This window comes from Anser anser, assembly GCF_964211835.1.
Source record: "Anser anser genome assembly, chromosome: 2".
Taxonomy (NCBI): Eukaryota; Metazoa; Chordata; class Aves; order Anseriformes; family Anatidae; genus Anser; species Anser anser.
In genome coordinates this window covers 145965318-145985858 of record NC_139721.1, presented here as the reverse complement: position 1 = coordinate 145985858, position 20541 = coordinate 145965318, and the positions used below count along the sequence as shown (strand labels likewise).

At 38.6% G+C, this 20541-nt stretch overlaps 1 protein-coding gene across 11 annotated transcripts in view; it reads left to right on the top strand.

The window, feature by feature from the left end:
* Positions 1 to 20541, top strand: part of MPP7 (MAGUK p55 scaffold protein 7) — a 152464-nt gene that overhangs the window by 66820 nt on the left and 65103 nt on the right. For 8 of the 11 annotated variants that reach the window (XM_083823656.1, XM_083823655.1, XM_083823663.1 and 5 more), the window contains one exon: positions 19069 to 19146. The exons of 2 other annotated variants lie outside the window; for them this stretch is intronic. Coding sequence is in view for 8 of the 9 variants with exons in the window: in XM_083823655.1 (XP_083679781.1) it covers positions 19069 to 19146 (78 nt within the window). In the remaining variant the exon portion in view is untranslated. Of the gene's footprint in view, positions 1 to 19068; positions 19281 to 20541 lie in introns of all 11 variants that reach the window. One more of the 11 variants, XM_083823665.1, reaches the window with a different exon arrangement.

Sequence of the window (20541 nt, the reverse complement as noted above, 5' to 3'; positions counted from 1 at the left end):
TATTCTCTCCCTGTCTCTTCCAAACTTTTCCTGTTGTCTTCTGCTAGAAGTCACAGTAAGCACAAGGTAAAGTGACACGTGATGTCACATTCACAAATGTGATATTGCCTCAATTAGACTGAAGTTAAAGAGTTAAAAAAGAAAAAAACCTGCCAGCTGTAAATGCTAGCGATTAAGTATAGGATAGCTTCACTACTGCTTTACATTTACTATGGATATCATCTTCATAAAGTATCTTGAATTTTAATCCACTTTGCAGATTGGGTTTCATGGAAAAGAGCAGTTATTGCTGAGATTTAGGGATTAAATAATCTGGTAATGACACTACAGACATACACGGCTTTAATCAGGATCAAACCATAAGTCGGTACAATTTGGAATTTCCACATTTCAAAGATTCTAGGAAAAAAGTAACCCATGATTGTAATCATGTTAATCTGGCAGCTGAAATACTAAGCTGGCCATATTGAAGTTTGGTATATCATTAATGGCTAACTACAAATCATACCGTAGCACATGCCAAGCAGCAAAATATTTGTAGTTGTATGCCTGTGCTCTTTCATCTCCAAACATCCGCTTTCTACCAATTTCTGACTAACTCCAACTAATAATCTGCCCAACTTTTACTATTATTATTGCTGTCTCCCAAAGGGGAAGCAATGTTTTGTTCTTTTCTTATTGTGTATCAGGTAACCACTGTGGAAGACCTGTGGCTTGATTGCATCTTCTTTCCCAATTCTGCGCTCTCTCTCTGTTTTTTGAGTATGTGTATTGGTCTTGTAATTTAGAAGTGGATTATTTTATATTTACTCTTATACTGCCAAATGATTTTTTAATCTATGACAGATCTTTAATTCCCTTTATGTTCTGTGCATCTATTCTCCTTTTGTTATTCCTGTTAACACTTTCATAACCATTCTGTCATGCCTTCTCCATGCGAGTGTCATGCTGGTTTTTACTTATTTCAGTTTTTCCGCTGATTTTCCAAACTTTTAAGAATGTTGTTAAGAGCGGCCTCTTGTTCTCAGTCTCACTGAGACTGTTCATCCAAAGACGGATACTCTTAAAGGGTGCTTCACTGTATTTCAATTGAGCTGGGGCAGTTTAGCTGAGTTTAGGTGGATAAAAATTTGTAATTTCTTAATTTATTAAGCACAAAAAAATCTTCAAATAATATAGAAGGAAATATTTTGCCTTTCATTTTGTTAATGTTAAAACTTGTCTATGGCATAAAATTGTGAAAAATACTACCTGATTTTGTGATACTTCTTCCTGATATTATTTAAACTTCTGTTTATTTCTAGTGGTGCATATCCAAATGCAAAGTGAATCAGGCCAAGTCATGCTGGCTGATGCTTTGGGTGAATCCTACTTGAAATAAATAGGGCCAGGGTGGGGAGTTCGCGGCTGGAAACTGTCAGGAAATGTCATGGCATCCCAGTAGTTCATTCTTTTGTATCACCAGTCTCTGTTTTCATAGATCCTTATTTCTCGTAGATTAAAATTGCTAATCTTGTAGTCTTGTAATCTATATATTCTATTTTAAAACAGTAGCGGCTAGTAGTAGCTCTGTTATTTTTGTTCCTGTCACCTCCTCTGTCCTTAGGCAATTTCTGCTGTTAATCTACCTGCTTTCCAAAAGTTAAGGCTATAGCAAGGTTGTAATTTCGTACACCTGTACAAATAGATTTTTGTTACTCCTTCTGATATAAAAAGGAATGAATGTCTGCTTTGATTCAAAGGTTCCTTTAAAATCAGTTTGCATGTTTGGATGGTTTAGTGCAAAAACCTGTAGTGAAGTGACTTGAAAAGGTAAGGAGAAGAATCTCTCCTAAGTTATTGCACACTTTTTTTCAGTATTTTGTCATTATTTTTCACATTCTTCTTTACCCTACAACTCACATTCCATTTCACTGTTGGTATTTCTTTGTCCTCTGCAGGAAGGTTTGAGAGAATAGTAGTATCCATTACCACTATTTCATTATCTGGTTGTACTTACTTGGGACATTTTATTCCTAACACAACTCTCTATCCTTTTAAGTAAAATTCAGAGGCTGTCTTCGTCTTTATTTTTATGGAAACTTTTATTATAACTCTTGTTTGGTTTTGTTTGTATTAATTCATTTATTACAATCTCTTTATTTTGATTTCTGTTTAATTTAAATAAATTAATTGTATCCTGACACCTGGGTGTGCTGTGCAGGCATCTTCATCTTCTCTTCTTAGATTCCGTGACTGGTAACATCTTCACTAGAAATCTTCCATTGCTGGTTTTTATTGATCTTAATTTTTTTCTGCATATCTACATATTTACCTCATATATATATTTTTTTCTGAATTTTTACTATGTTTACCATTATTCTCAGAAACAAAAATAAAACTTACACCTAACACCACATGTAGTAGGGATAGTAGGGAAGAACAGAAGACCATCCTTTACTAACCAGTGTAGTGTTTTGTTTTGTTTTGTTTTCTTGTTGTTTTTTCTAGTCTTTTTTTTTTTTTTTTTTTTAAGATTTGCAACTTAAAGTTTAACTTTAGGTCTGGGATTTCAGCAATGATGTGTCCCTCACTATCCAAGTTCCACTTGATTTGTTGTGATCTGTTTGGAAAATTGTTAACTGTCAATTACTTTTATTTTAAAAACAAATTAAAATAAGAATGCAAATCACTGCCTTGTAGGCATTCTTTATTGTTTTCATGGCCATAGTTTCATTAAAGAGTTTTAAGCAAGTGCTTACATTCATTCTTGTGACTTCTCCTAGTACTCTTAAGCACATGCTTACTTTAGTGATAATATGTTTTGTTTTCTATTTTGTGTTGTTTTATTTATTTAACCCAAATTGTAAGCAGGCACAGAGAGAAGGGAGCAGTAAGACCTGCAGTTAGCTTGCCTGTTGGCAGCTGACAGATTCTGCCTGGCCTTTTGCAGTGTTGCATTTAAGCACCCTCACATGCTGCTGCTTTGATTTTTGAGGTTTTCTTGCATACAGTTGATCGCATAGTTGATGCGACTTCTAAGGGTAGCTTTTGCATTTGAAAATCTTCAGCATAATTAACTTAAGTCCTCACAGCTTTTAAAGTAAAACTGACCAGAAAATCAATTGTAGTGTTCATATTCAAGAAATAGCCATGAACATGGTTAGTTCTGAGTATCAGTTTTTAGTGTAGGGAACTAAATGAATTACTAATATAGTGTAGGGAACTAAATGAATTTAAATGAATTACTTGAAATTTTTTGAAAGCATTTCATCTGTAATTTTATTAGCATTTTGTGTTGCGTTCGTGGCACTTTGATCCGATTTTATCAAAACTTGTGTTTACAACATAATTATGCTCTTATGATGAAGGCCTTTTCATTCTTTAAATAAGTGTTCTTCTCATTGTTTGCAAGCTTCAAAGTAGCTTATTCTCAATGAAAATCTACCAATCTTTATATCTGTGATAGGGGTACAACTGAGTCAAAACAGAAAAAAGTAATGAAATAGTAATTGAGTTTTGCATGTCTAGGAGTGTCTAAAAGTGTGTTGTTTTTTTTCTCCCATGAGTAAATTTCCATGTGTATGGACATGCAGCTTCCAGTGTCAGTACTTTTCTTAAAATGTAATTGGTAGTGGAGTAATATAATGCCATGAAATAAAATGAGACAGTTTTTTTTTTAATCTGAATTTTATTAAGTATTAAGACCTGTACTGTATCATAACATGTTACAGAAAATGTGGAAAAACCTGAACAGTGAGCTGCGTACTTCTCATATCGCATAAATTGTACCGACCCCACTAGATGGTGCTAATTGATAAATATATGTGTGTATATATTTAATTTTATCTCAGAGGATGTATGTCCCTATTTGTGATTAAAGTTTGCTGAGTTTTGAGTAGTTTAATTCTGCATCATGAACCATACAGAAGCAATCTTATTAGGATTAATTATTAGCAATATTAGCAATATTAGCAATTAGCAATATTAGCAATATTGCTTATTAGCAATATTATTAGGATCTTAGGCAACCTGAATGGAACTGGAACTAGGACTAACTTGCATTGACTACAGGACTGTAAGGATGTGTTTACTGTACTAAGCAGGAATAAACTGAACTCTTCATTGTTTAAATGTAGCACGCTCTGCCTGAATAGTGAAAGAGAAAAAGCACAAGCCTGGGCCAAGGTCTTGCAGTCTGTATGCAGAGAATCCTGTTTGTCTGTTTTCTCTAAGAAATATTCAGTCAGCGTTTCTGTAAAATCTTAGATATACCGAGAGTGGAGTAAAAAAAAATCTGCCTGACAATGAGAAGAACAGTTTAGCTTTCATTCACATTAGAAATCTGTTTACTTGCTGAGCATGGTTAAGAAAGATTTCCTTTAGATTTATATTGTTAAAAAACAGTGGGGATCGCTTGCTTTTGGAAAAATGGTTGGAAATTAGCTCCTGCGTAATGATGCAAAAGTGAAGACCTCAATTCAAATTTGTGATGAATGCTTAAAAAAAGTAGCATTGGGAGAATTGAAGATTACAAAAACAAATTGTTTATAAGTAAAATGTACTTTGGGGCAAATGAGAACCTCTTAGTGTTTATATAACCTTTTAGATTTCTGAAGGAAAGGACAAGGCATTTATGAAGAGAAGTATTCTATCTAGGCACATAATTTTTTCAGTTCTAGCATCTAAATGAAATCCTGAACTTTGCTTTCAAGTCCACTAGCAGTGATTTTGAGACTACCTGCTCTTCTTGTGCAGTACTTCTTCCTATTCTTAGCAGGCTTCCATCAACAATTCTCAGCTTTCAGTTTAATCTCATTTTAAAGGTTCTTCATCTGTAATTATTTGACAAAGCAGGGCCATACAGTCATTCATTTAAAACACATCGTGGTAGCTTCTTTATTTGAAAATGTCTGTTCCTTTTGATTTTTTTTTTCTTTTAAGCACTGTCTCCATATTCTTGGCATGTTACCTCTTCCGTCCTCACTCTAACTCTGGGAGTAATTTAACATGAATTGTTATTAGCATTGGCTCAGAAAGTATAGTAAATTTCTGTTCAAATTCACTTTATGTCTCTTTGCTAATCAACATACCAACATAAAGCAGTGGGAAATAATGGAATATTGTTTTTTTTTTTTCTTTCAATTTGCTGAATTAGATAATCAAATGTAATGGCATGTCATGAAATGTTCAGGATTGCAGTTTTCCTAAATGTCTTTCAGAAGTAAGATGACAGCTGTTGCTGGTATGTTTTGTGCTTAGAAGGACCTCAGCTCATGATAGCATACAAAAGATATTCAGATAGCTGTCGATGTCATCTTTCTGTTCTTTACTTTCTAGCTGCATCCAGTTTGTTTCATTCCCTTCTCAGTTCATATTAAGTAGTATGATTATTTCTTTGTTAAAAGATTTTTTCTTTGAAATATGCAAATATGATATTCAAATTCAAGAACGATTATGTTATTCTGTAGTAAAGAAAGCAGACTACAGAAAAGAAAAAAAAATCCTTTTCTCAAATTTATTAAGATCTTGAATTTTAAAGTACCATAGCAAAAGCTCTGCCCTTTGGGCTATATAAGAACAGTAACACTATACTTACGCCATTAAAAAAAGTTTGTGATAAAGCTAAAAAAAATAAAAATTAGGTTTCTTAAAATCTGTCAGATACAAAGACTTGAAGAAATTTTTCATTTCTGATGTTTTAGATCAATTCTTTCTATTATTTCTTATACATAATAATTCTAATTAGTTAGGTATGCATCGTGCAAGTCTTTGTTAGTCAACTGATACCTAAAAAGGAAGTTACAAGGCTGTATTTAAGTGGGAAAAAGATAGAAGATTATTAAAAAAACAAAAGAGAGAAAAAAAAATACTGTTGTAATGTGGGATTGAAATACCGTAGACATATGTATATATGTTCTGATCAGTCTAAGTTCATCAGTGTCTTGAATAAAATAAGTTTTTCCTCAACTTTCGTATTTAGAATTATTGTAGAAACATCAGCTCTTTGATTGTTGCAGTAGGGGTTATTCCATCTGTGTTTAATTACTTTCTGTGCAATTTTACTGAGTATTGTTTCTCATAACTGAAGGGCTTCAGTGTGAGTTGCAATCTTCCTTGCTTGCATGAAGTATTCTTTAAGTAAAATTGTATCTAAAAAGTAATTAGAAGGATATGTTGTTTATATGACAGGTCAGGAAAATGCTGTAATTTGTTAAACTGTTCGTCTCACTGTCAGAAGTTGGAAGGTGAAAAAAAATTAAGGTTATCAAATATTTTTTTTTCTGATTAGAAGTCATTTTAGAACATCTATGGACATTTTGTGTCCATGATTAGTCATAGAGTCATAGAATATTCCACGTTGGAATGGACCCACAAGGATCATCAGGTCCAACTCCTCGCTCCACACAGGATCACCCCAAAACCAGACCCGATGTCTGAGAGTTGCCCAAACACTTCTTGAACTCCAGCAGCTCAGTGCCGTGACCACTGCCCTGGGGATCCTGTCCCAGTGCCCGACCACCCTCTGGGTGCAGAACCTTTCCCTAGCACCCAGCCTGACCCTCCCCTGTCCCAGCTCCATGCCGTCCCCTCGGGTCCTGTCGCTGTCCCCAGAGAGCAGAGCTCAGCGCCTGCCCCTCCGCTCCCCTCGTGAGGGAGCTGCAGGCCGCCATGAGGCCTCCCCTCAGCCTGCTCTGCTCTGGGCTGAGCAAACCCAGGGCCCTCAGCCGCTCCTCGTACGCCTTCCCCTCCAGACCCCTCACCACCTCGGCAGCCCTCCCTCGGAGGCTCTCTGACAGCTTTATGCCCTCCCTGGCGCACCCCAGGGCACGGCTGGCCCTCCTGGCGGCCAGGGCCCACCGCTGGCTCGTGGCCAGCTGGCCTCCCCCAGAGCCCCCAGGCCCCTTTCCGCGGGGCTGCTCTCCAGCCTCTCGCCCCCAGTCTGTGTACAGCCGGGGTTGCCCCTTGCCAGGTGCAGAATCCGGCACTTGCTCTCGTTAAATTTCATGAGGCTGGAGATCGCCCAGCCCTCTAATTTGTCAAGATCTCTCTGCAAGGCCTCTCTACCCTCAAGGGAGTCAAAAGCTCCTCCTAAGTCCTTGTCTTCCCTTTAATGAGGAAATTCATGCTTAGTTTCTTTAGCAATGTGCTCTGAAATCTTTGGAGAAAAAATGGTGTCATAATCCTGAGTATTATTACCACTGCAAATTGCAGTCTTTGTATGACTTTGACAGTTTTGTTATGTGGGTGATCAATTTGCCATGTCTGTAGTGCTGCACAGAAGCATTTCCTTGGGTCACCTATACAGCATAAATGCAGAAGATCTTTACGCAAAGAGAGAGGAAATTTGCTTTTGGTAAAAGATACGGTCTGTTGTTCTGTGAATGATGAATCCTTACCATTGTCTTCATGAAAGGAAGGGTTAGAAATAAAAACACTGATGTTACCCCACCCCTAAATCTGTTTCTTTTCAATCTGAAGCTTTCATTCAAAAAGTAGTGTTTATTGAAGTAGTAATGCTTAAATAAAAGTGTTTTATTAATTGGAGAGTGGGCAAAGAGTGCCACTGAGGGACAGTATATAGACAGAAGGGTGAAGAGACATCAAGTGGAAAGGGCAGTTTATGAGTTGGAGTCCTAACCAAGTTCAGTATTGCTTTTCTGAAACTTTTCCTGAAACTTATACCAAATTTCATGTGGTTTTGTATAGGGCAGTGCGTGCTTTTCAGAAAAGAATTGGTATACTTTTAACAAATTCAAATGGGAATTTGATGAGCTTATTTTTCAGATTTATGAAGGGTAGTGCATTAAAATTGTAGAGTTCTTTCAACACCCATGGACTCCTGTTTGAAGGCTGCTTGTTTCAAAGGATAAAAAGTTTGATGTTCTTGTTTGTTCTCTTTTTTTTTTAGTGATAAAAATAAATTTCTGTTTGAGAACTTCATGTCCTTAGCTCACACAAGAGAGTGGCTTCATTCAAATTTGGAATTGTTCTGATGCTCCTTCCTTTAGAAACGGGGTTAAAAGTGCAGAAAAACAATTTTGGAAATACTGTATACGGTAGCCATGTAAGCTGTTTGGCTCTAAAGGGGCAGGAAAATTTATTTTGGAGCAAGTGCAACTTGTTTGGCTTTAGTCTGAACTTCCTCTGTCTATCTAGGGACCCTCTTCCTATAAGCAAAGTCATCAAAACCTTTTCTTATTACTGAAAAAAAAAGCGTGTTTGAATGAAGTCTGTGAAATCTCATATAATAGCAGCTTTATTTTATTGTATGAGGAACAATGAATTCAAAGTGAAAAGTGTTTCTTACAGAAAAATAAACATTTTAAGAAACTCTGCAAGGAATAAGTGGGGTTGTAGCCAGTATTTAATCTGTTCTGCTTGACATTGCAAAAATAGCTAATGTATTAGTTTTATTAACACATGCTTTCATATTCATTCACACCAGAATTTTCCTATTCTTTAGTCCTTTATCTTTTTTTTTGTGATATGGGATAAACAAGACAATCTTTAGAGGTATTAAAATGTATGTGTGTATGTATATGTAAAACACTAGCTTTTAAAAATTAAGGAAGGAAAAGGTCAGCACTCCACAAGATAAGCTATAAAGGGGTTAAAGTCACAAAGATGTTACAGTACTCTTTTTGTAAATGCCAATGAATAATGAAATGAAAATTGCATATAATTACCATTTTGATCTTTATACTAGTTTTAGCATCGTACTTGAATTACAATGATCAGCTGTATGAAAACTAGATGACATACTCTTGATTATCAATAGTTAAGAAAAAAAGCTACTAACTGGTCTTAGGTGGGTTGCAAACTATATGTAGAGCAGCAGCATGAAAGATAGATGCCACATAGGGAAGTAGAAGTATAAATAGGAGCCATAAGAATTATTCCTTTTTCTTTATTCAAGATTAAGTATGGCCAGTAATTAAGTAGAACATAGAAATTTCAGAAGAGAACAGTTGAAATGGTCACTGGTCTGCAACATATGATTCCTTAGGGGAGACTGAAAGAGTTTGGGTCTAGCATAGAAATGACTGGAAAGATATCTACATTTTTCTGTTGAAGAGGTTATCAAAAAGGCAAAGCAGATAATTTGTTCTCCAGGACAGGGCGAAAAGTGTGGAAATCAATTTACTGCAAAATAAAAAGGAAAATGTTCCTAATCATAAGTGCAGTTTTAAGATCTTTCAGAGTGGGCATTGCTAGCAAACGTTAAGCTGTTAAGTACAATTGATTTTTCTTCAAGTAGTTGGATGAACTTTTATGACCCCTCGAAGCTCCCTGTGGCCCTGCTTTCTATTAGAGAACATGGTCTGTAGGATGGAGAGAATACTGATACTTACCGAACTTCTAGGTCATGCTGTATGTCTCACTGCATGAATGAACTGCACAGTGCTCTGTTTATAGGGTATTTGACTATAGTTTTATACACACCACAACCTGCCCACGTGTTTTTTCTCCAATTAAAATTTTCTTGATTAGGAACAGCAAGGAAGGAAACTATTATAGGCAGTACTCCCATGAATTCAACAGGAGCTTCAGCACAGCATACCAAGAAGTAGACATCAACCTGTCTCATGCAAGGCTGCTGCTCCTGTGCCTGTAGGATAACCACAAGGGGTTGGAGCCAGGTTTAAGGGCACTCCCCTGCAGGAGCTAGACCAAAATATTTGCCTGTTGAGCATACTGCATGTTGCAGTGACTTGTGCTCAGAGGCCCTGGCTGTTCTGTGTGGGCTGCTTGCTCTGCTCATGCCCCTGAGGAGAGGACTGTTGGCAGAATACAGTTCCACTTCCCTGAAGTGTTTAGTATTGCTAGAAATCTATAGAACCTATCTTCGGTTACCTTGTTGTGGGCAAAGAAAGGGTTGGGTGAGGTGTTGCCATTGTGTATATGGCCTCTGTCATCTTCTGAAATTGTTCTGTTCAATTTCTGGATGTGCATATAGAGAGGTTACATTAGTCAAATTTCCATATTAAACTAAAGCTTAGGATACATCTGTTCATTTCTTCCTGATTAATGTGTCTGCACTTCATCAGCTACCCCAACATGTTCCATAGCACCCAAACAAATGTAAATTTGTGGCACGCTATTTTCAAGGTACTTACTTGGTCTTGCTTTTAACCACACATTAAGTAAGGAAATGCTACTTTTCCATTTACAAATAGAGAATAGACAGACTGACATTCATTCAGGAACATGGTAGCGAAGAGGAAATTGGTTGCTCACCACCTTATAATAGTCTCATACCCCAAACTTGTACTTTAAAAGGACTACATCTGGACTAAATATTACTGATGAATTTACGTGCCACTAATCCCACACCTAACTGCATTCACACCTTTTCTTTCTTATCTGTTCTTGTCTCTTCTCAAAATGGCCAATATAAGCAACCTCACCAGTTCTCCCTGTCAGGTGTTTTTTCTGCATTTAATCCATACTGACAGGTGTACAGGTGCTTGCTTACAGTGTGCTTTCCAGATTGGGAAAACAACAATAGCTGTTGTTCTGAAGTGTTCCCAATGAATATCTCTTAATGTTAATAGCTCTTATCTCAGTGCTTTTGAGCAAAGGAGATGGCATACTACATAAGGGATGCATTTAATAATTTACTTTCGTATTCCTTTGGTGACACTAGAATGAGAACACATTTTTTCCTTCTGAAATTAGGAGTATTATGAGACATAGATACGCAGACATACCCTTTGTTCTTGAAGGATATGCTTGTTAAAAATGTCAATAGCTAGGTATTTAACAGTAATGAAGTACTTTTTCCTATAAAAAGAAATGTGAGAGGAGAAGGTGCATGTAGAAATGTACACAATTTAGTACACAGGGAGTGTGCATAAGGCACAGAGAAGCACAAGCAGGATCACCAGGATCATCAACTGCTGACTTAAGGTCTGTCTTTGTTTTCTCAACACAGAAAAAGAAGAATAGATACTTTTTTATTTTAAAATAAGAGGTGTGTGCTTACAGGCCTGAGATTTTCATCAGGAGATTTCTTTAAGACAAGTGAAATGTGTCAGTGCCTTTGTGACCTTGTCAGACTAGTCTCAGAACAGGTCACTCGTGCATAGTATTTCAACTGCTTCCCCTGTGAGACTGTCTCAAGTAAACCTCTGAGTGCCAGTGTTCTTGCTGCTTCTTTCTGAGGCATTACATTTTCGTTGTCACGATCATCTTCCTCAGATGCCCCCCGCTCTTCAAGGTCAATCGGGGATGAAGGACAGACAAACGAGGCACGGTGTTAATTGATTGATGAGGAAGAGAGATTCTCTTCAGATTGCCTAGGCTCGCTGGCCAGTCTGTCACAGATGGTGCCTCAATGTCTGTCCAATCCATTTTTGCCAGTGTTGACGTACAACATCGTTGTGCTCCGTACAAATTTCCCCCACAGAGATCACGTGCACTGGACTTCATAGGGGTCTTTGGATGCCTGGTTGTTGTCCTGGTTGCTGCAGATCACCTCTACCACAGCTTATTCCTTCAGCTACGGGATGCCTCCCTCAGTCATGCTCAGCTTGCCTTGGCAATTTCTAGGATCTTCCTCGAGGGGATACCTTGCTTGACAGAAACCACCTCCAGAAGCTGCGGATTGTTGCTCCTTTTCTGATCCCTTTGTTGATCGCTTGGTCCCTAGCAAGGGACGCCAGCTGCTGGGCTTCCTTGCTCTCCAGTTCTTGACTGTTGACCCCAGTATCCCAGCACCAGAGAAAGCAGCTGATAGTTTGCTTGCCTGGATGGCAGATGTAATCTTTCTGCATATCTTGCAGTTTGCTCAGGGATAGGGACCCTCATTTATGATTTCTGTCTCTCCCTCCTTCTGCTTTTGTGACCGTTTTGCTGCAGAACAGGCTGCCTCTTCTGATGGTTCCTCTAGTTCCCTTGTAGGAAAAGTTTGTTCCTTCCTCACCAACCTAGCTGACCTCTGCTTCCATTGGTTCTTCCTGACTATGGGAGTTGATTGTTGGGTCTCTGATGTAGCCACAGTGTCTGTTTGTATATCTTCAGATCCAGAGACCCTCTCTCTCACCCCTTTGAGGGTGCTGCCAAATAGCACTCAGTAGTGCCTGGTAGGCATAGGCCAGGCCGCAGCACAGTGTGAGAGCCTCTAACTCTTCGGCAGAGCATCCTTCCTTCCTTCCTGTCACGTCATCAGGGTCCCACACTTGTTCAGGGGTGAAGTCACATGCTGTCAGAGGTGACAGCTGCTCTTGGTTACTTATCTATATTCCTGTATGCCCACACACCGTGCCACCTATGACCATGCTGCCTCAGGGCATCCCCCTGTGCGATGTTCCTAAATAGTTGGCTCATTTTAGGAAAATCTAGATCATTTAGTTGAGGCACACCAATATGAGCATTCTCTTTACCCTGGGGTGTTCAAGGTACTGAATAGCTGTTGTAATAAAGCAGAAAATACCTACCCTGTAGGAGGAGAAATAGGAGGTGGCATTCTTCTTTTCCTCCACAAATTGGCTTTCAGAGAAGTGGAAGAAGGTGTAATTGATAATTGTCTCCACGAGAAGGTTCCTGAAGAACTGGGATGGCAGCAATGTGGGACCCAAATACTAGATTAGGCTCAAGGCCCATGCTTTCATCATAGGTCTTCCAGACAAAACATAATGAAATGCTAAATGGCACAGCAAACTGCAAAAGCAAGAACAAACAAACAAACAAAACCACAAACCATCACCACAACCTTTAAAAAGCCTTCAAATGTGATGTACTGCAAGAGAGGAAGCATGAAGGAGGAAGGACAGACAGGGGAGACGAGGAGGGGGCATCGCCCTCCGTGTCACTGAGCAGCTGCAGTGTGTGGAGCTCTGCCTGGGGGCGGAGGAGGAGCTGACAGAGAGCTTACGGTCAGGATTACACGGAGGGTAGGGACAAGTGACATTATAGTGGGAGCGTGTTACAGGCTACCTGGTCAGGAAGACCAAGCAGATGAGACCCTCTGTAGACAGAAGCAGCCTCACGTTCACAAGCCCTGGTCCTCATGGGGGACTTTAGCTGGGACCTGGACAGAAGCCTCTGATGTGATGCACTCTGTTTTCCAGAATTGCTCTCTGCCTTTGAATGATGGTCAGTACAAACTTCTCACAAAATCATCTCCGCTGTGTACTGGGTGGTGTCATTGCTGTAAAAAAGCTCTTATCCAGAGGTGTTGGTGAGTCTGTAAATAACTGGTGGCACAACTGTGCACTTGGAAGAATATTCTCACAAATGCCTGTGATGTTTCTTGTCTTTTGTGTGCTAGTATGGTTCACTGGTGTTGATACAGTTTTTTTGGGGTTATAAGTATTTGCATGTATATTCTTACACACAAATATACTTATGCCAGTTGTTCTGTTAAAAAGACTAAGTTTGTCTCCTTTAAAATATTTGGCATCTTATTATTTGCCTGTTTTTGATTATTAATGAACCTTTGTTTTGGATTCGGATCCTTTCTGCAACTTCCTTCCTCGTGTTCTCACCACCACCCATGTTCTTTCCATGTGCTTTTCAAACAAGGACTTCCTGCAGGCTCTGAAGCTTGCACTGGGCCATGACAGCAAAATATGTGTTCTCAGCCTAAACGTCAGTAACCATTCTTTTAACCTACTCTGTGTGTAAGGTTTAGGTTTAGTGCTTGCTCACATTTTTTGTAAGATTGAAAGGTGTGTGGCCATTGCGTGTGTACCCACAGACTGGAGTACTAACGTAAGTATGAGCTTATGGACTGCAGGGTAGTTGCAGTTGGCCTAAATGTGGTGATCATCAATAGTCTGTGTTTAGAAAATAGCAAAAGGAACACAGAAGCAAGGAAGATGAAAATATATTTTTGAGATGGAAAAGAGAAGGGGAAGAGAGGACAGAAAGATGAAGCTGAACTCACAGTATAGAGGAGAAGGGATGAGAATGGAAAAGGTTGTAAAGACTGAAAGGGAAAAATCTTAACGTTTGCATTTTTTGAATAATTTTTCATAAAAAGGCTTCTATCTGTGTTTTGGAAATTTATTTTACTTTGATGCACAGAACATTTGAAATTCTATTAATTCTAGCAGCTCTTGGTGTCTTTAGTGTAGCTCACTGGCACTGAGGAGAAAATTTTTTTTTTCCAAACTAGCTACAGGGAACTCCTCTCTCAATTTGCTGACAGTTTTAGTGTTTCCTTTAAAAACATTCTGTTCTTACACGTGTAGCAGTAGGTCCAATGAGCAGTTAAAGAATGTATTTCTGTAAGTTCAGAAAAAGGAGATGACATGCCTGATGTTGCAGTTCTTGTGTGGATACATCTTATGGGAAAGTGGTCCATTTTGGAGCTCAATCTTAAGGTTTCCAGAAACTTCATAGGTGAAAAATTTTCTGTTGGATTGCTGATAAATCTTGGACTGTAATACAGCTACAAGCTACCCTGTATGGAGCCAGGTGTGGGGTTTGTGGCTTCTTTGAAATGACTGCATTGTTCTGTAAAGCCTTTCAGAAAAGTCCTGCTAACACAACTGTATCAGACCCCACTAAATACTGGTAAAATTATTCTTGTATAGAGGGGGTTCCTTCCCAGAAGGAGCTGGGGTACTGGAAACTGATGTTACTATTCTGTGTACATACTTATCCCCCTCCCCTTTGTTGTTTTCAGCCAAAAGATGTTGGATCTGTACCTGGAATGTAAGAAATCTGAAGGAGAAATCGAGCTTCTTTGGTAGGATTCTTTGCTCAAGATAGTGGCTCTTCTGACTCAGAAAGCCCTCTGTGGTTCTTGAAATAGTCCGGGCTGGGGACACTGCAGAAAACATATTTCTCTTTACTTTGTTACAGAAAACCTTAATTCAGTCTCTCTGGGAAAATCCAGACACAATTTCCCTTGCCTACAAATGTGCCAAAATTGCATAAATTTGCAAATGATTATTCTTCCCTCTTGGGGTATTTCTCCAAAGTAGATTGTCAGTTTGTGCAGAGCCTCAAAAGTCTACGCAAGGTACCCCACAATGAAAAGCATAGGTAGTCATAAATATATCAAAAAAACAAGACCCCACCAACTTAGCAGTCTGTTTAGCAGAATGACTTTATATGTTTTGTTTACAAAACTATTCCTTTAGCAGACTCGGTCTCATCTGCGAAGAGGCTTTCAGGGTTCCGGCTTTACACTTAAATGTTGGAAGAACTTGAAACGGATGTACTGTATTTTCTATTTTTTTAAGCATGATACAGGCTTGGACTCCCCATAGGTTTCTGCTATAGAGATGGCAATAGCGTTAAAATCACTGGGCATCTAGTATGGCCACAGAATACAAGATACATTTGCCTTTCACGTTAAATAAAATTCTTTAGAATGAAGCTCAGATAAATGGTTGCGAATATGAAATGCTTTATCTTACATAGTAAATGCTCTCCTACTGTATTGAGTCCACTCCCACTTCTCTCAAAGTGTTTCAGGATTATTTTAATCTCTACTACTGTTTAATTTAAATGAGTGAGATTTCCAAAGGGGCAAAGTACCTGCGCTGTCCTTTTCTGCTTTTCAATTGGATTTGCAGAGCTTGAACCACCTAAAAGCTTTCATCAATGCGGTCACTAAATCTACATATTTAAAATTTAAATTCTAGTTATGTAAGGATTGAATTTTGGAAATATAATGTTAGTTGTGGATATATTAGCATGATTTACAAATTTCATATTTGGGAAAATAATTAGCTGAAAGGTAGTATGTGGAGAAGGTGCCACAAATTTCAGCAGTGCACGTTGCAGTTTTTCTGAAGGTGGTAGTCATAAATGCAATCATCCGTCACCCTGAAGTCTGGGAAATTCAGAGTCTACCAGGTGAGTTTGCAAGTGTGCCCTTTCATCCTTGAGAGATAACAGAGATGAAAGGCAAGTGCTGCACCCACCCTCAAAAAAAGGCCAAAAATACTACGTGGGGAGCTACAGCTCTGTCAGCCTTACTGTGATCTGTGGGAAAATCCTGGAGCAGATCATCTTGGCACGCATTTCTGGACACCTGGAGAGAAGAAGCTTCCTGAAAACATATTTTTTGCCTCGCTGAAACTTTTGCTTTGTCAGTTGAATTGCAGCAAATCTCCTGTCTTACTGCATTCAGGAAGCTATTATGTATAAGTGCTGCATATATTACGAATGCATCGGTTATCCAGAAGTTAGAGGTAGGCGGTATCTGTAGGAGAGCAGTAGGAAGTAGCATTTTAATGTTATGATGGTAATTTTATACTGATCTGAAAGGTAATCCTTGTATTGTGCGCTGATTGCAGCTTTGTGCACAGACCAGAGGGGTTTTTGTTTTGTTGTTTTAAATTTGCTTATGCAACTCCTTCAAATTATAAAGAAGTGAAAGACAGATTTTGCCACATAAAGATCTGCTAAAAAAACACACTAAGATTAATTTAGCAAACAAAGCAAAATACTACCCATTAAATCACATCAGATGTTTTTAGAAAAAGACACCACCTGTACTGCAACTTGAATGGAAGCGTGCTGAGTTTGCTGTGTCTTTTTCCATAGAACATGTAACTGAGGCAGTCACAAGGTCAATACGGTAAACTAATAAAACTTCCACTCCGATGTAGCAAAACCTACTATGCAGAACAGTTTCATAATTACAGCTAGATTTTCCTGCTTACTTGATTAGCTTCTGTTGTTTGCACCAGATTTCGTTAGGCAGTTACCCTCCGCAACTCCACCATAATCAATTAAAATCATAATGATTTCCTTAAATGCTTAGCTGAGTTCTGATATCCACTGTTAGGAAAACAAAAATTGGTTTTCAGTTGGCTGGTTATAGGCAGAGCCAACAACTTGTTGAAGTTGCATAGTACGTCCTCTTAAAATCCTATTTTTTCTTGCATGGATTTACAATTTTATTACACTTTTTCCAAGAGGTTGTGCAAGAATGCCATGGCATCTGTTTAAATTTCACTGGTAAGGACGCTTTCAGGTTGTCCAGGGTAAGAACAGCTCCATTGGAAGTGACTCCTCTATTTTCTTTGAGCAAGTAGAAGGTAGCAGAGGTGACTGCTTTTAACCTCAGAGTTGACGGAAGCTCAGCCTGGATAAAATCAAGATGTTGGCTGAAGCAATCAAAAAATGATGGATATGAGACTTTTTGATTTATTATGCCTTTTAGTTACTCAAGTTCACAGTCTAAGTAAATCACAAATTTCTGCTAAACTCAAGGAGCTGCAGCTCCTTGTTTTGTTTAGTTTCTGTGCTTTGTAAGCTAGAAATATGAAGTTTTCCAGTCACTTATACTTTATGTCACATCCAATATGGATTACTCTTACTTCTCAGAGTAAACAATGTCTACATAAGCTATGTAAAATTCAGACTCTCGTTCCAGAGAAAACAGTGCTTTGCGCTGATTTTCTAGATGAAGCACTAGTCCTGGTCAGAATGGATCCGTTTACAATAGCAACTGAGCGACTGTTTTGTCTTCGTGCTTCACCTTGGCATTTCAGAGCTTCAGCCTCCTGTGGCAAACCACTTGGAGAATCCATCTTACCCGGATTACGGAAACGATGAAGGAATCAGCCGCGACTTAGATCTTGTTACGGCACATGGCGTCAACACAGTATCAGATGGCCTTCACTTCAAGGGACCTTTAGTCCTGTAGTCTGTAGGAACAGACGTGTTATGGGCTGTTACGAAGCCCAGCAGGAAACAATAAAACCAGCAAGCATCATTTGTGTAGCGTGAGCTTGTCGTGGGTGTAGTTAGGAGTTCGGATTGAATCCCAAAGAAGGGGCTGGGGAGAAGAACGAGGGAGTCCTGGGGAGTGAGAAGAGCGAGGATGCCGGGTGAACAAGTCAGTGGAGGAAAAGCAGGTGTGAGAGGAGGGGAAGCTGGAGGAAACGGTGCAACACGGGCACGACCCAGTCAATGCCGAACGCTGCCGGTGTGCAGCGAGGACTGCTTGGGCTGCTCTGCCTTTACAGCTGTCCTGGCTGCCCAGCCACTGAGCCGTTCCTCTCCCAGTGGCGCGCTGGGAAGGGATAAGGTGTCGTCGGGGTTCCCATACCCCTAGGCCACGAGGGGCTCCCCAGCCGAGCTCTGAGCCCAGTGGTCCTTGCCAGACCTCCTGTTCCTCGCCTTGCCAAGCACAGAGGTTGTGTCTGCAACTCCTCCAACCATCTGGAGGCCATGCCTCCTTCGGAGGAGCGGGGCTGCAGCAGTACCCTAAGGGTGAGGTGTGTTTGCGTCAGTTCAGATTCCTGTCGTCTTTTTTTTTAATTTGAATTCATATTTGCGTATCTGTGTATCTTGAGGAAAATCGTGTAAATGAAATTGAATGTTGAATATGTTACTTTATGTCATTCTGAAATAACTTGTAAGAAACTTTTTAGAAGCTTTAAAATATTTTGGCTCGTTTAAGCGTTCACACTGGAAAAAATCTAAATTTTGAAATGCATGACTTGTGGAGGAGGGAAGAGGCTGTATATTTAAATGATGGTATATCCTTTCCCCTTTTGAAAGAACCAAAGCACACTGCATTTTTAATGTTGATGACTCCTCATTAAAAACTTTAAATGCTCCTAAATGACTTCAGCTCACTGAAGGACTGCCTTTTTCTTTCAGATGTGTTAGAATTCATATTAGCACTACTTTGCCCTTGTTTCTGAATTATTTTAATGACGGCAGCCGCTCCACCAAGCTGTCTGTCAAGATGTGGGTGGCAGGCTATTATTTCACTTCATAAATCATAATTTACAGTTTTTTTTATATCCATCTCGGGGATAAACACTTTATGCTTTGTGTTTTCAGCAGCAATATAAAATGTAATTGATACTTAAAGCAATATGTTAGAAATATGGACATAGAAAGCTGGGAGAGAAAAATCACAAATGTTTAGTTTTTCTGTGGGTTGGTCTACATACTGAGCATTTTTTCCATCTGATTTCATATTCTTAGCACTTCAACAGAGGATGATGATGAATTACATGTACATGATTGCTGCCTGTAGGTTACTATAAGGATGTTTCTCTAGTTACAGACACTCAACAGATCAGTTAGCTCGACGGGGGTATTTTGTAATGGTTCTCATGCTGCTAAATAAACTTATCGTTTTGTGCTATTGTCTTCTAGATCCATGAAAAACTGCATTATTATGAAAAACAGAACCCTGTGCCCATACTCCACAGTGCAGCAGCCTTGGCAGATGATGTAAGTGTCCCCTGCTGAGATCACTGGTACCAAGTCTCCCAAAAAACTGTCTGCAAGCAGAACTCCTCATAGTGCAAACATATGAATGTAATCCTCTGAGCTGAAATCATAAGAAGCTGCAAATGTTTCCAAAGGTGCTGTCATCACTGGGCTTGTTGCTGATATTACTTTGATTTTTATTCACTTGCCTGTTATAAAAACATTGCATCTTAGATAGCCTCTTGTTCTGCTTTGGTAACTACGTAATAGAAATTACAGGTTGGAATTCTACTGGGAGGGAAAAAGCTGTCAGCTATTAGTGTTTTGAGAAAGTCACAGACAAGAGGAATGCTTTGGAAAAATAAAGACAAATGAGATAGCAGTACTGCTGACAGAACATGAAAAATGACAGATAATACTACAGAAACGAGGCATATGAAATGCCTAGGAAGAAGGCTTGTTAAAAAAAAAAAAACACACAAAAACTATTTAAGAAAAAGTACAGTAGTGATTTATGGATATTGGAGCTTTCCAAATTACCTTCATAACCAAAAAATAAATTGTAAAAGTGGTCGGCATTGATGGAGTAGTTAATTTCCTGTTACTGTAATTTTTATTTTAAAGAAAAAAAAATCCAACCTGCCATTTCTTTCTATTTGGTTAATTCTACGATTCAGATGAATTGTGCACACACCTGTATAAACTATGACTGAACTTGAGGTAGGCCAGGACAGAGAAATGTTTAATAAACTGTGGTTTAGGTGAAATCCAGAAATCTTTGTTGCACCTGATGATTTCAGGTTGTTTTTTGAAAAAGGTAATATGTGTTAGGATCTGTTTCAAATAAAGCATGTTGGAAACTTCAGATCTGTTATAGATGTTTTACAATCTCAACTATCTTTTGCTATAATTGATAGCGTTTGATTTTGAAATTAGACTAATTGTTAATGTTGTGAGTAGAGAATGATAACATTTTAAAGAAAAAACTGTATTAAACATTTGAAGTCTATTGGAAAAGGGATATAACGTAATTTAATCGCGTTTCAGTAGGAGGAGAGCTATATCCTATAGCATACTAGGTATAATAATGCATTAGCTTTGACATCGGGCATATATTAGTAATATTTTTTTAACCGTCAAATAGCTTTGAATAATGTTGATAGTAATTTTGAAAATTAGAAAGCTGGTTGAAATTCTCTTCATTAAGTTCCTGATGACATATTAATAATCCTTGTTAACATTTGTGTTATGGATCTCTGGGCTAAAATTCTTAATAAGAATCATTTCTTATTTTTGGATGCAGAACTTAGTTCTTGATATTTTCAGAAATGCTGAGCAACCTCATTCTTTGTTCAGCTCCATTTAAATTGTATAGTGTTGGAAATCCCCAAATTGAAGTATTCTGTCACTCTTCAG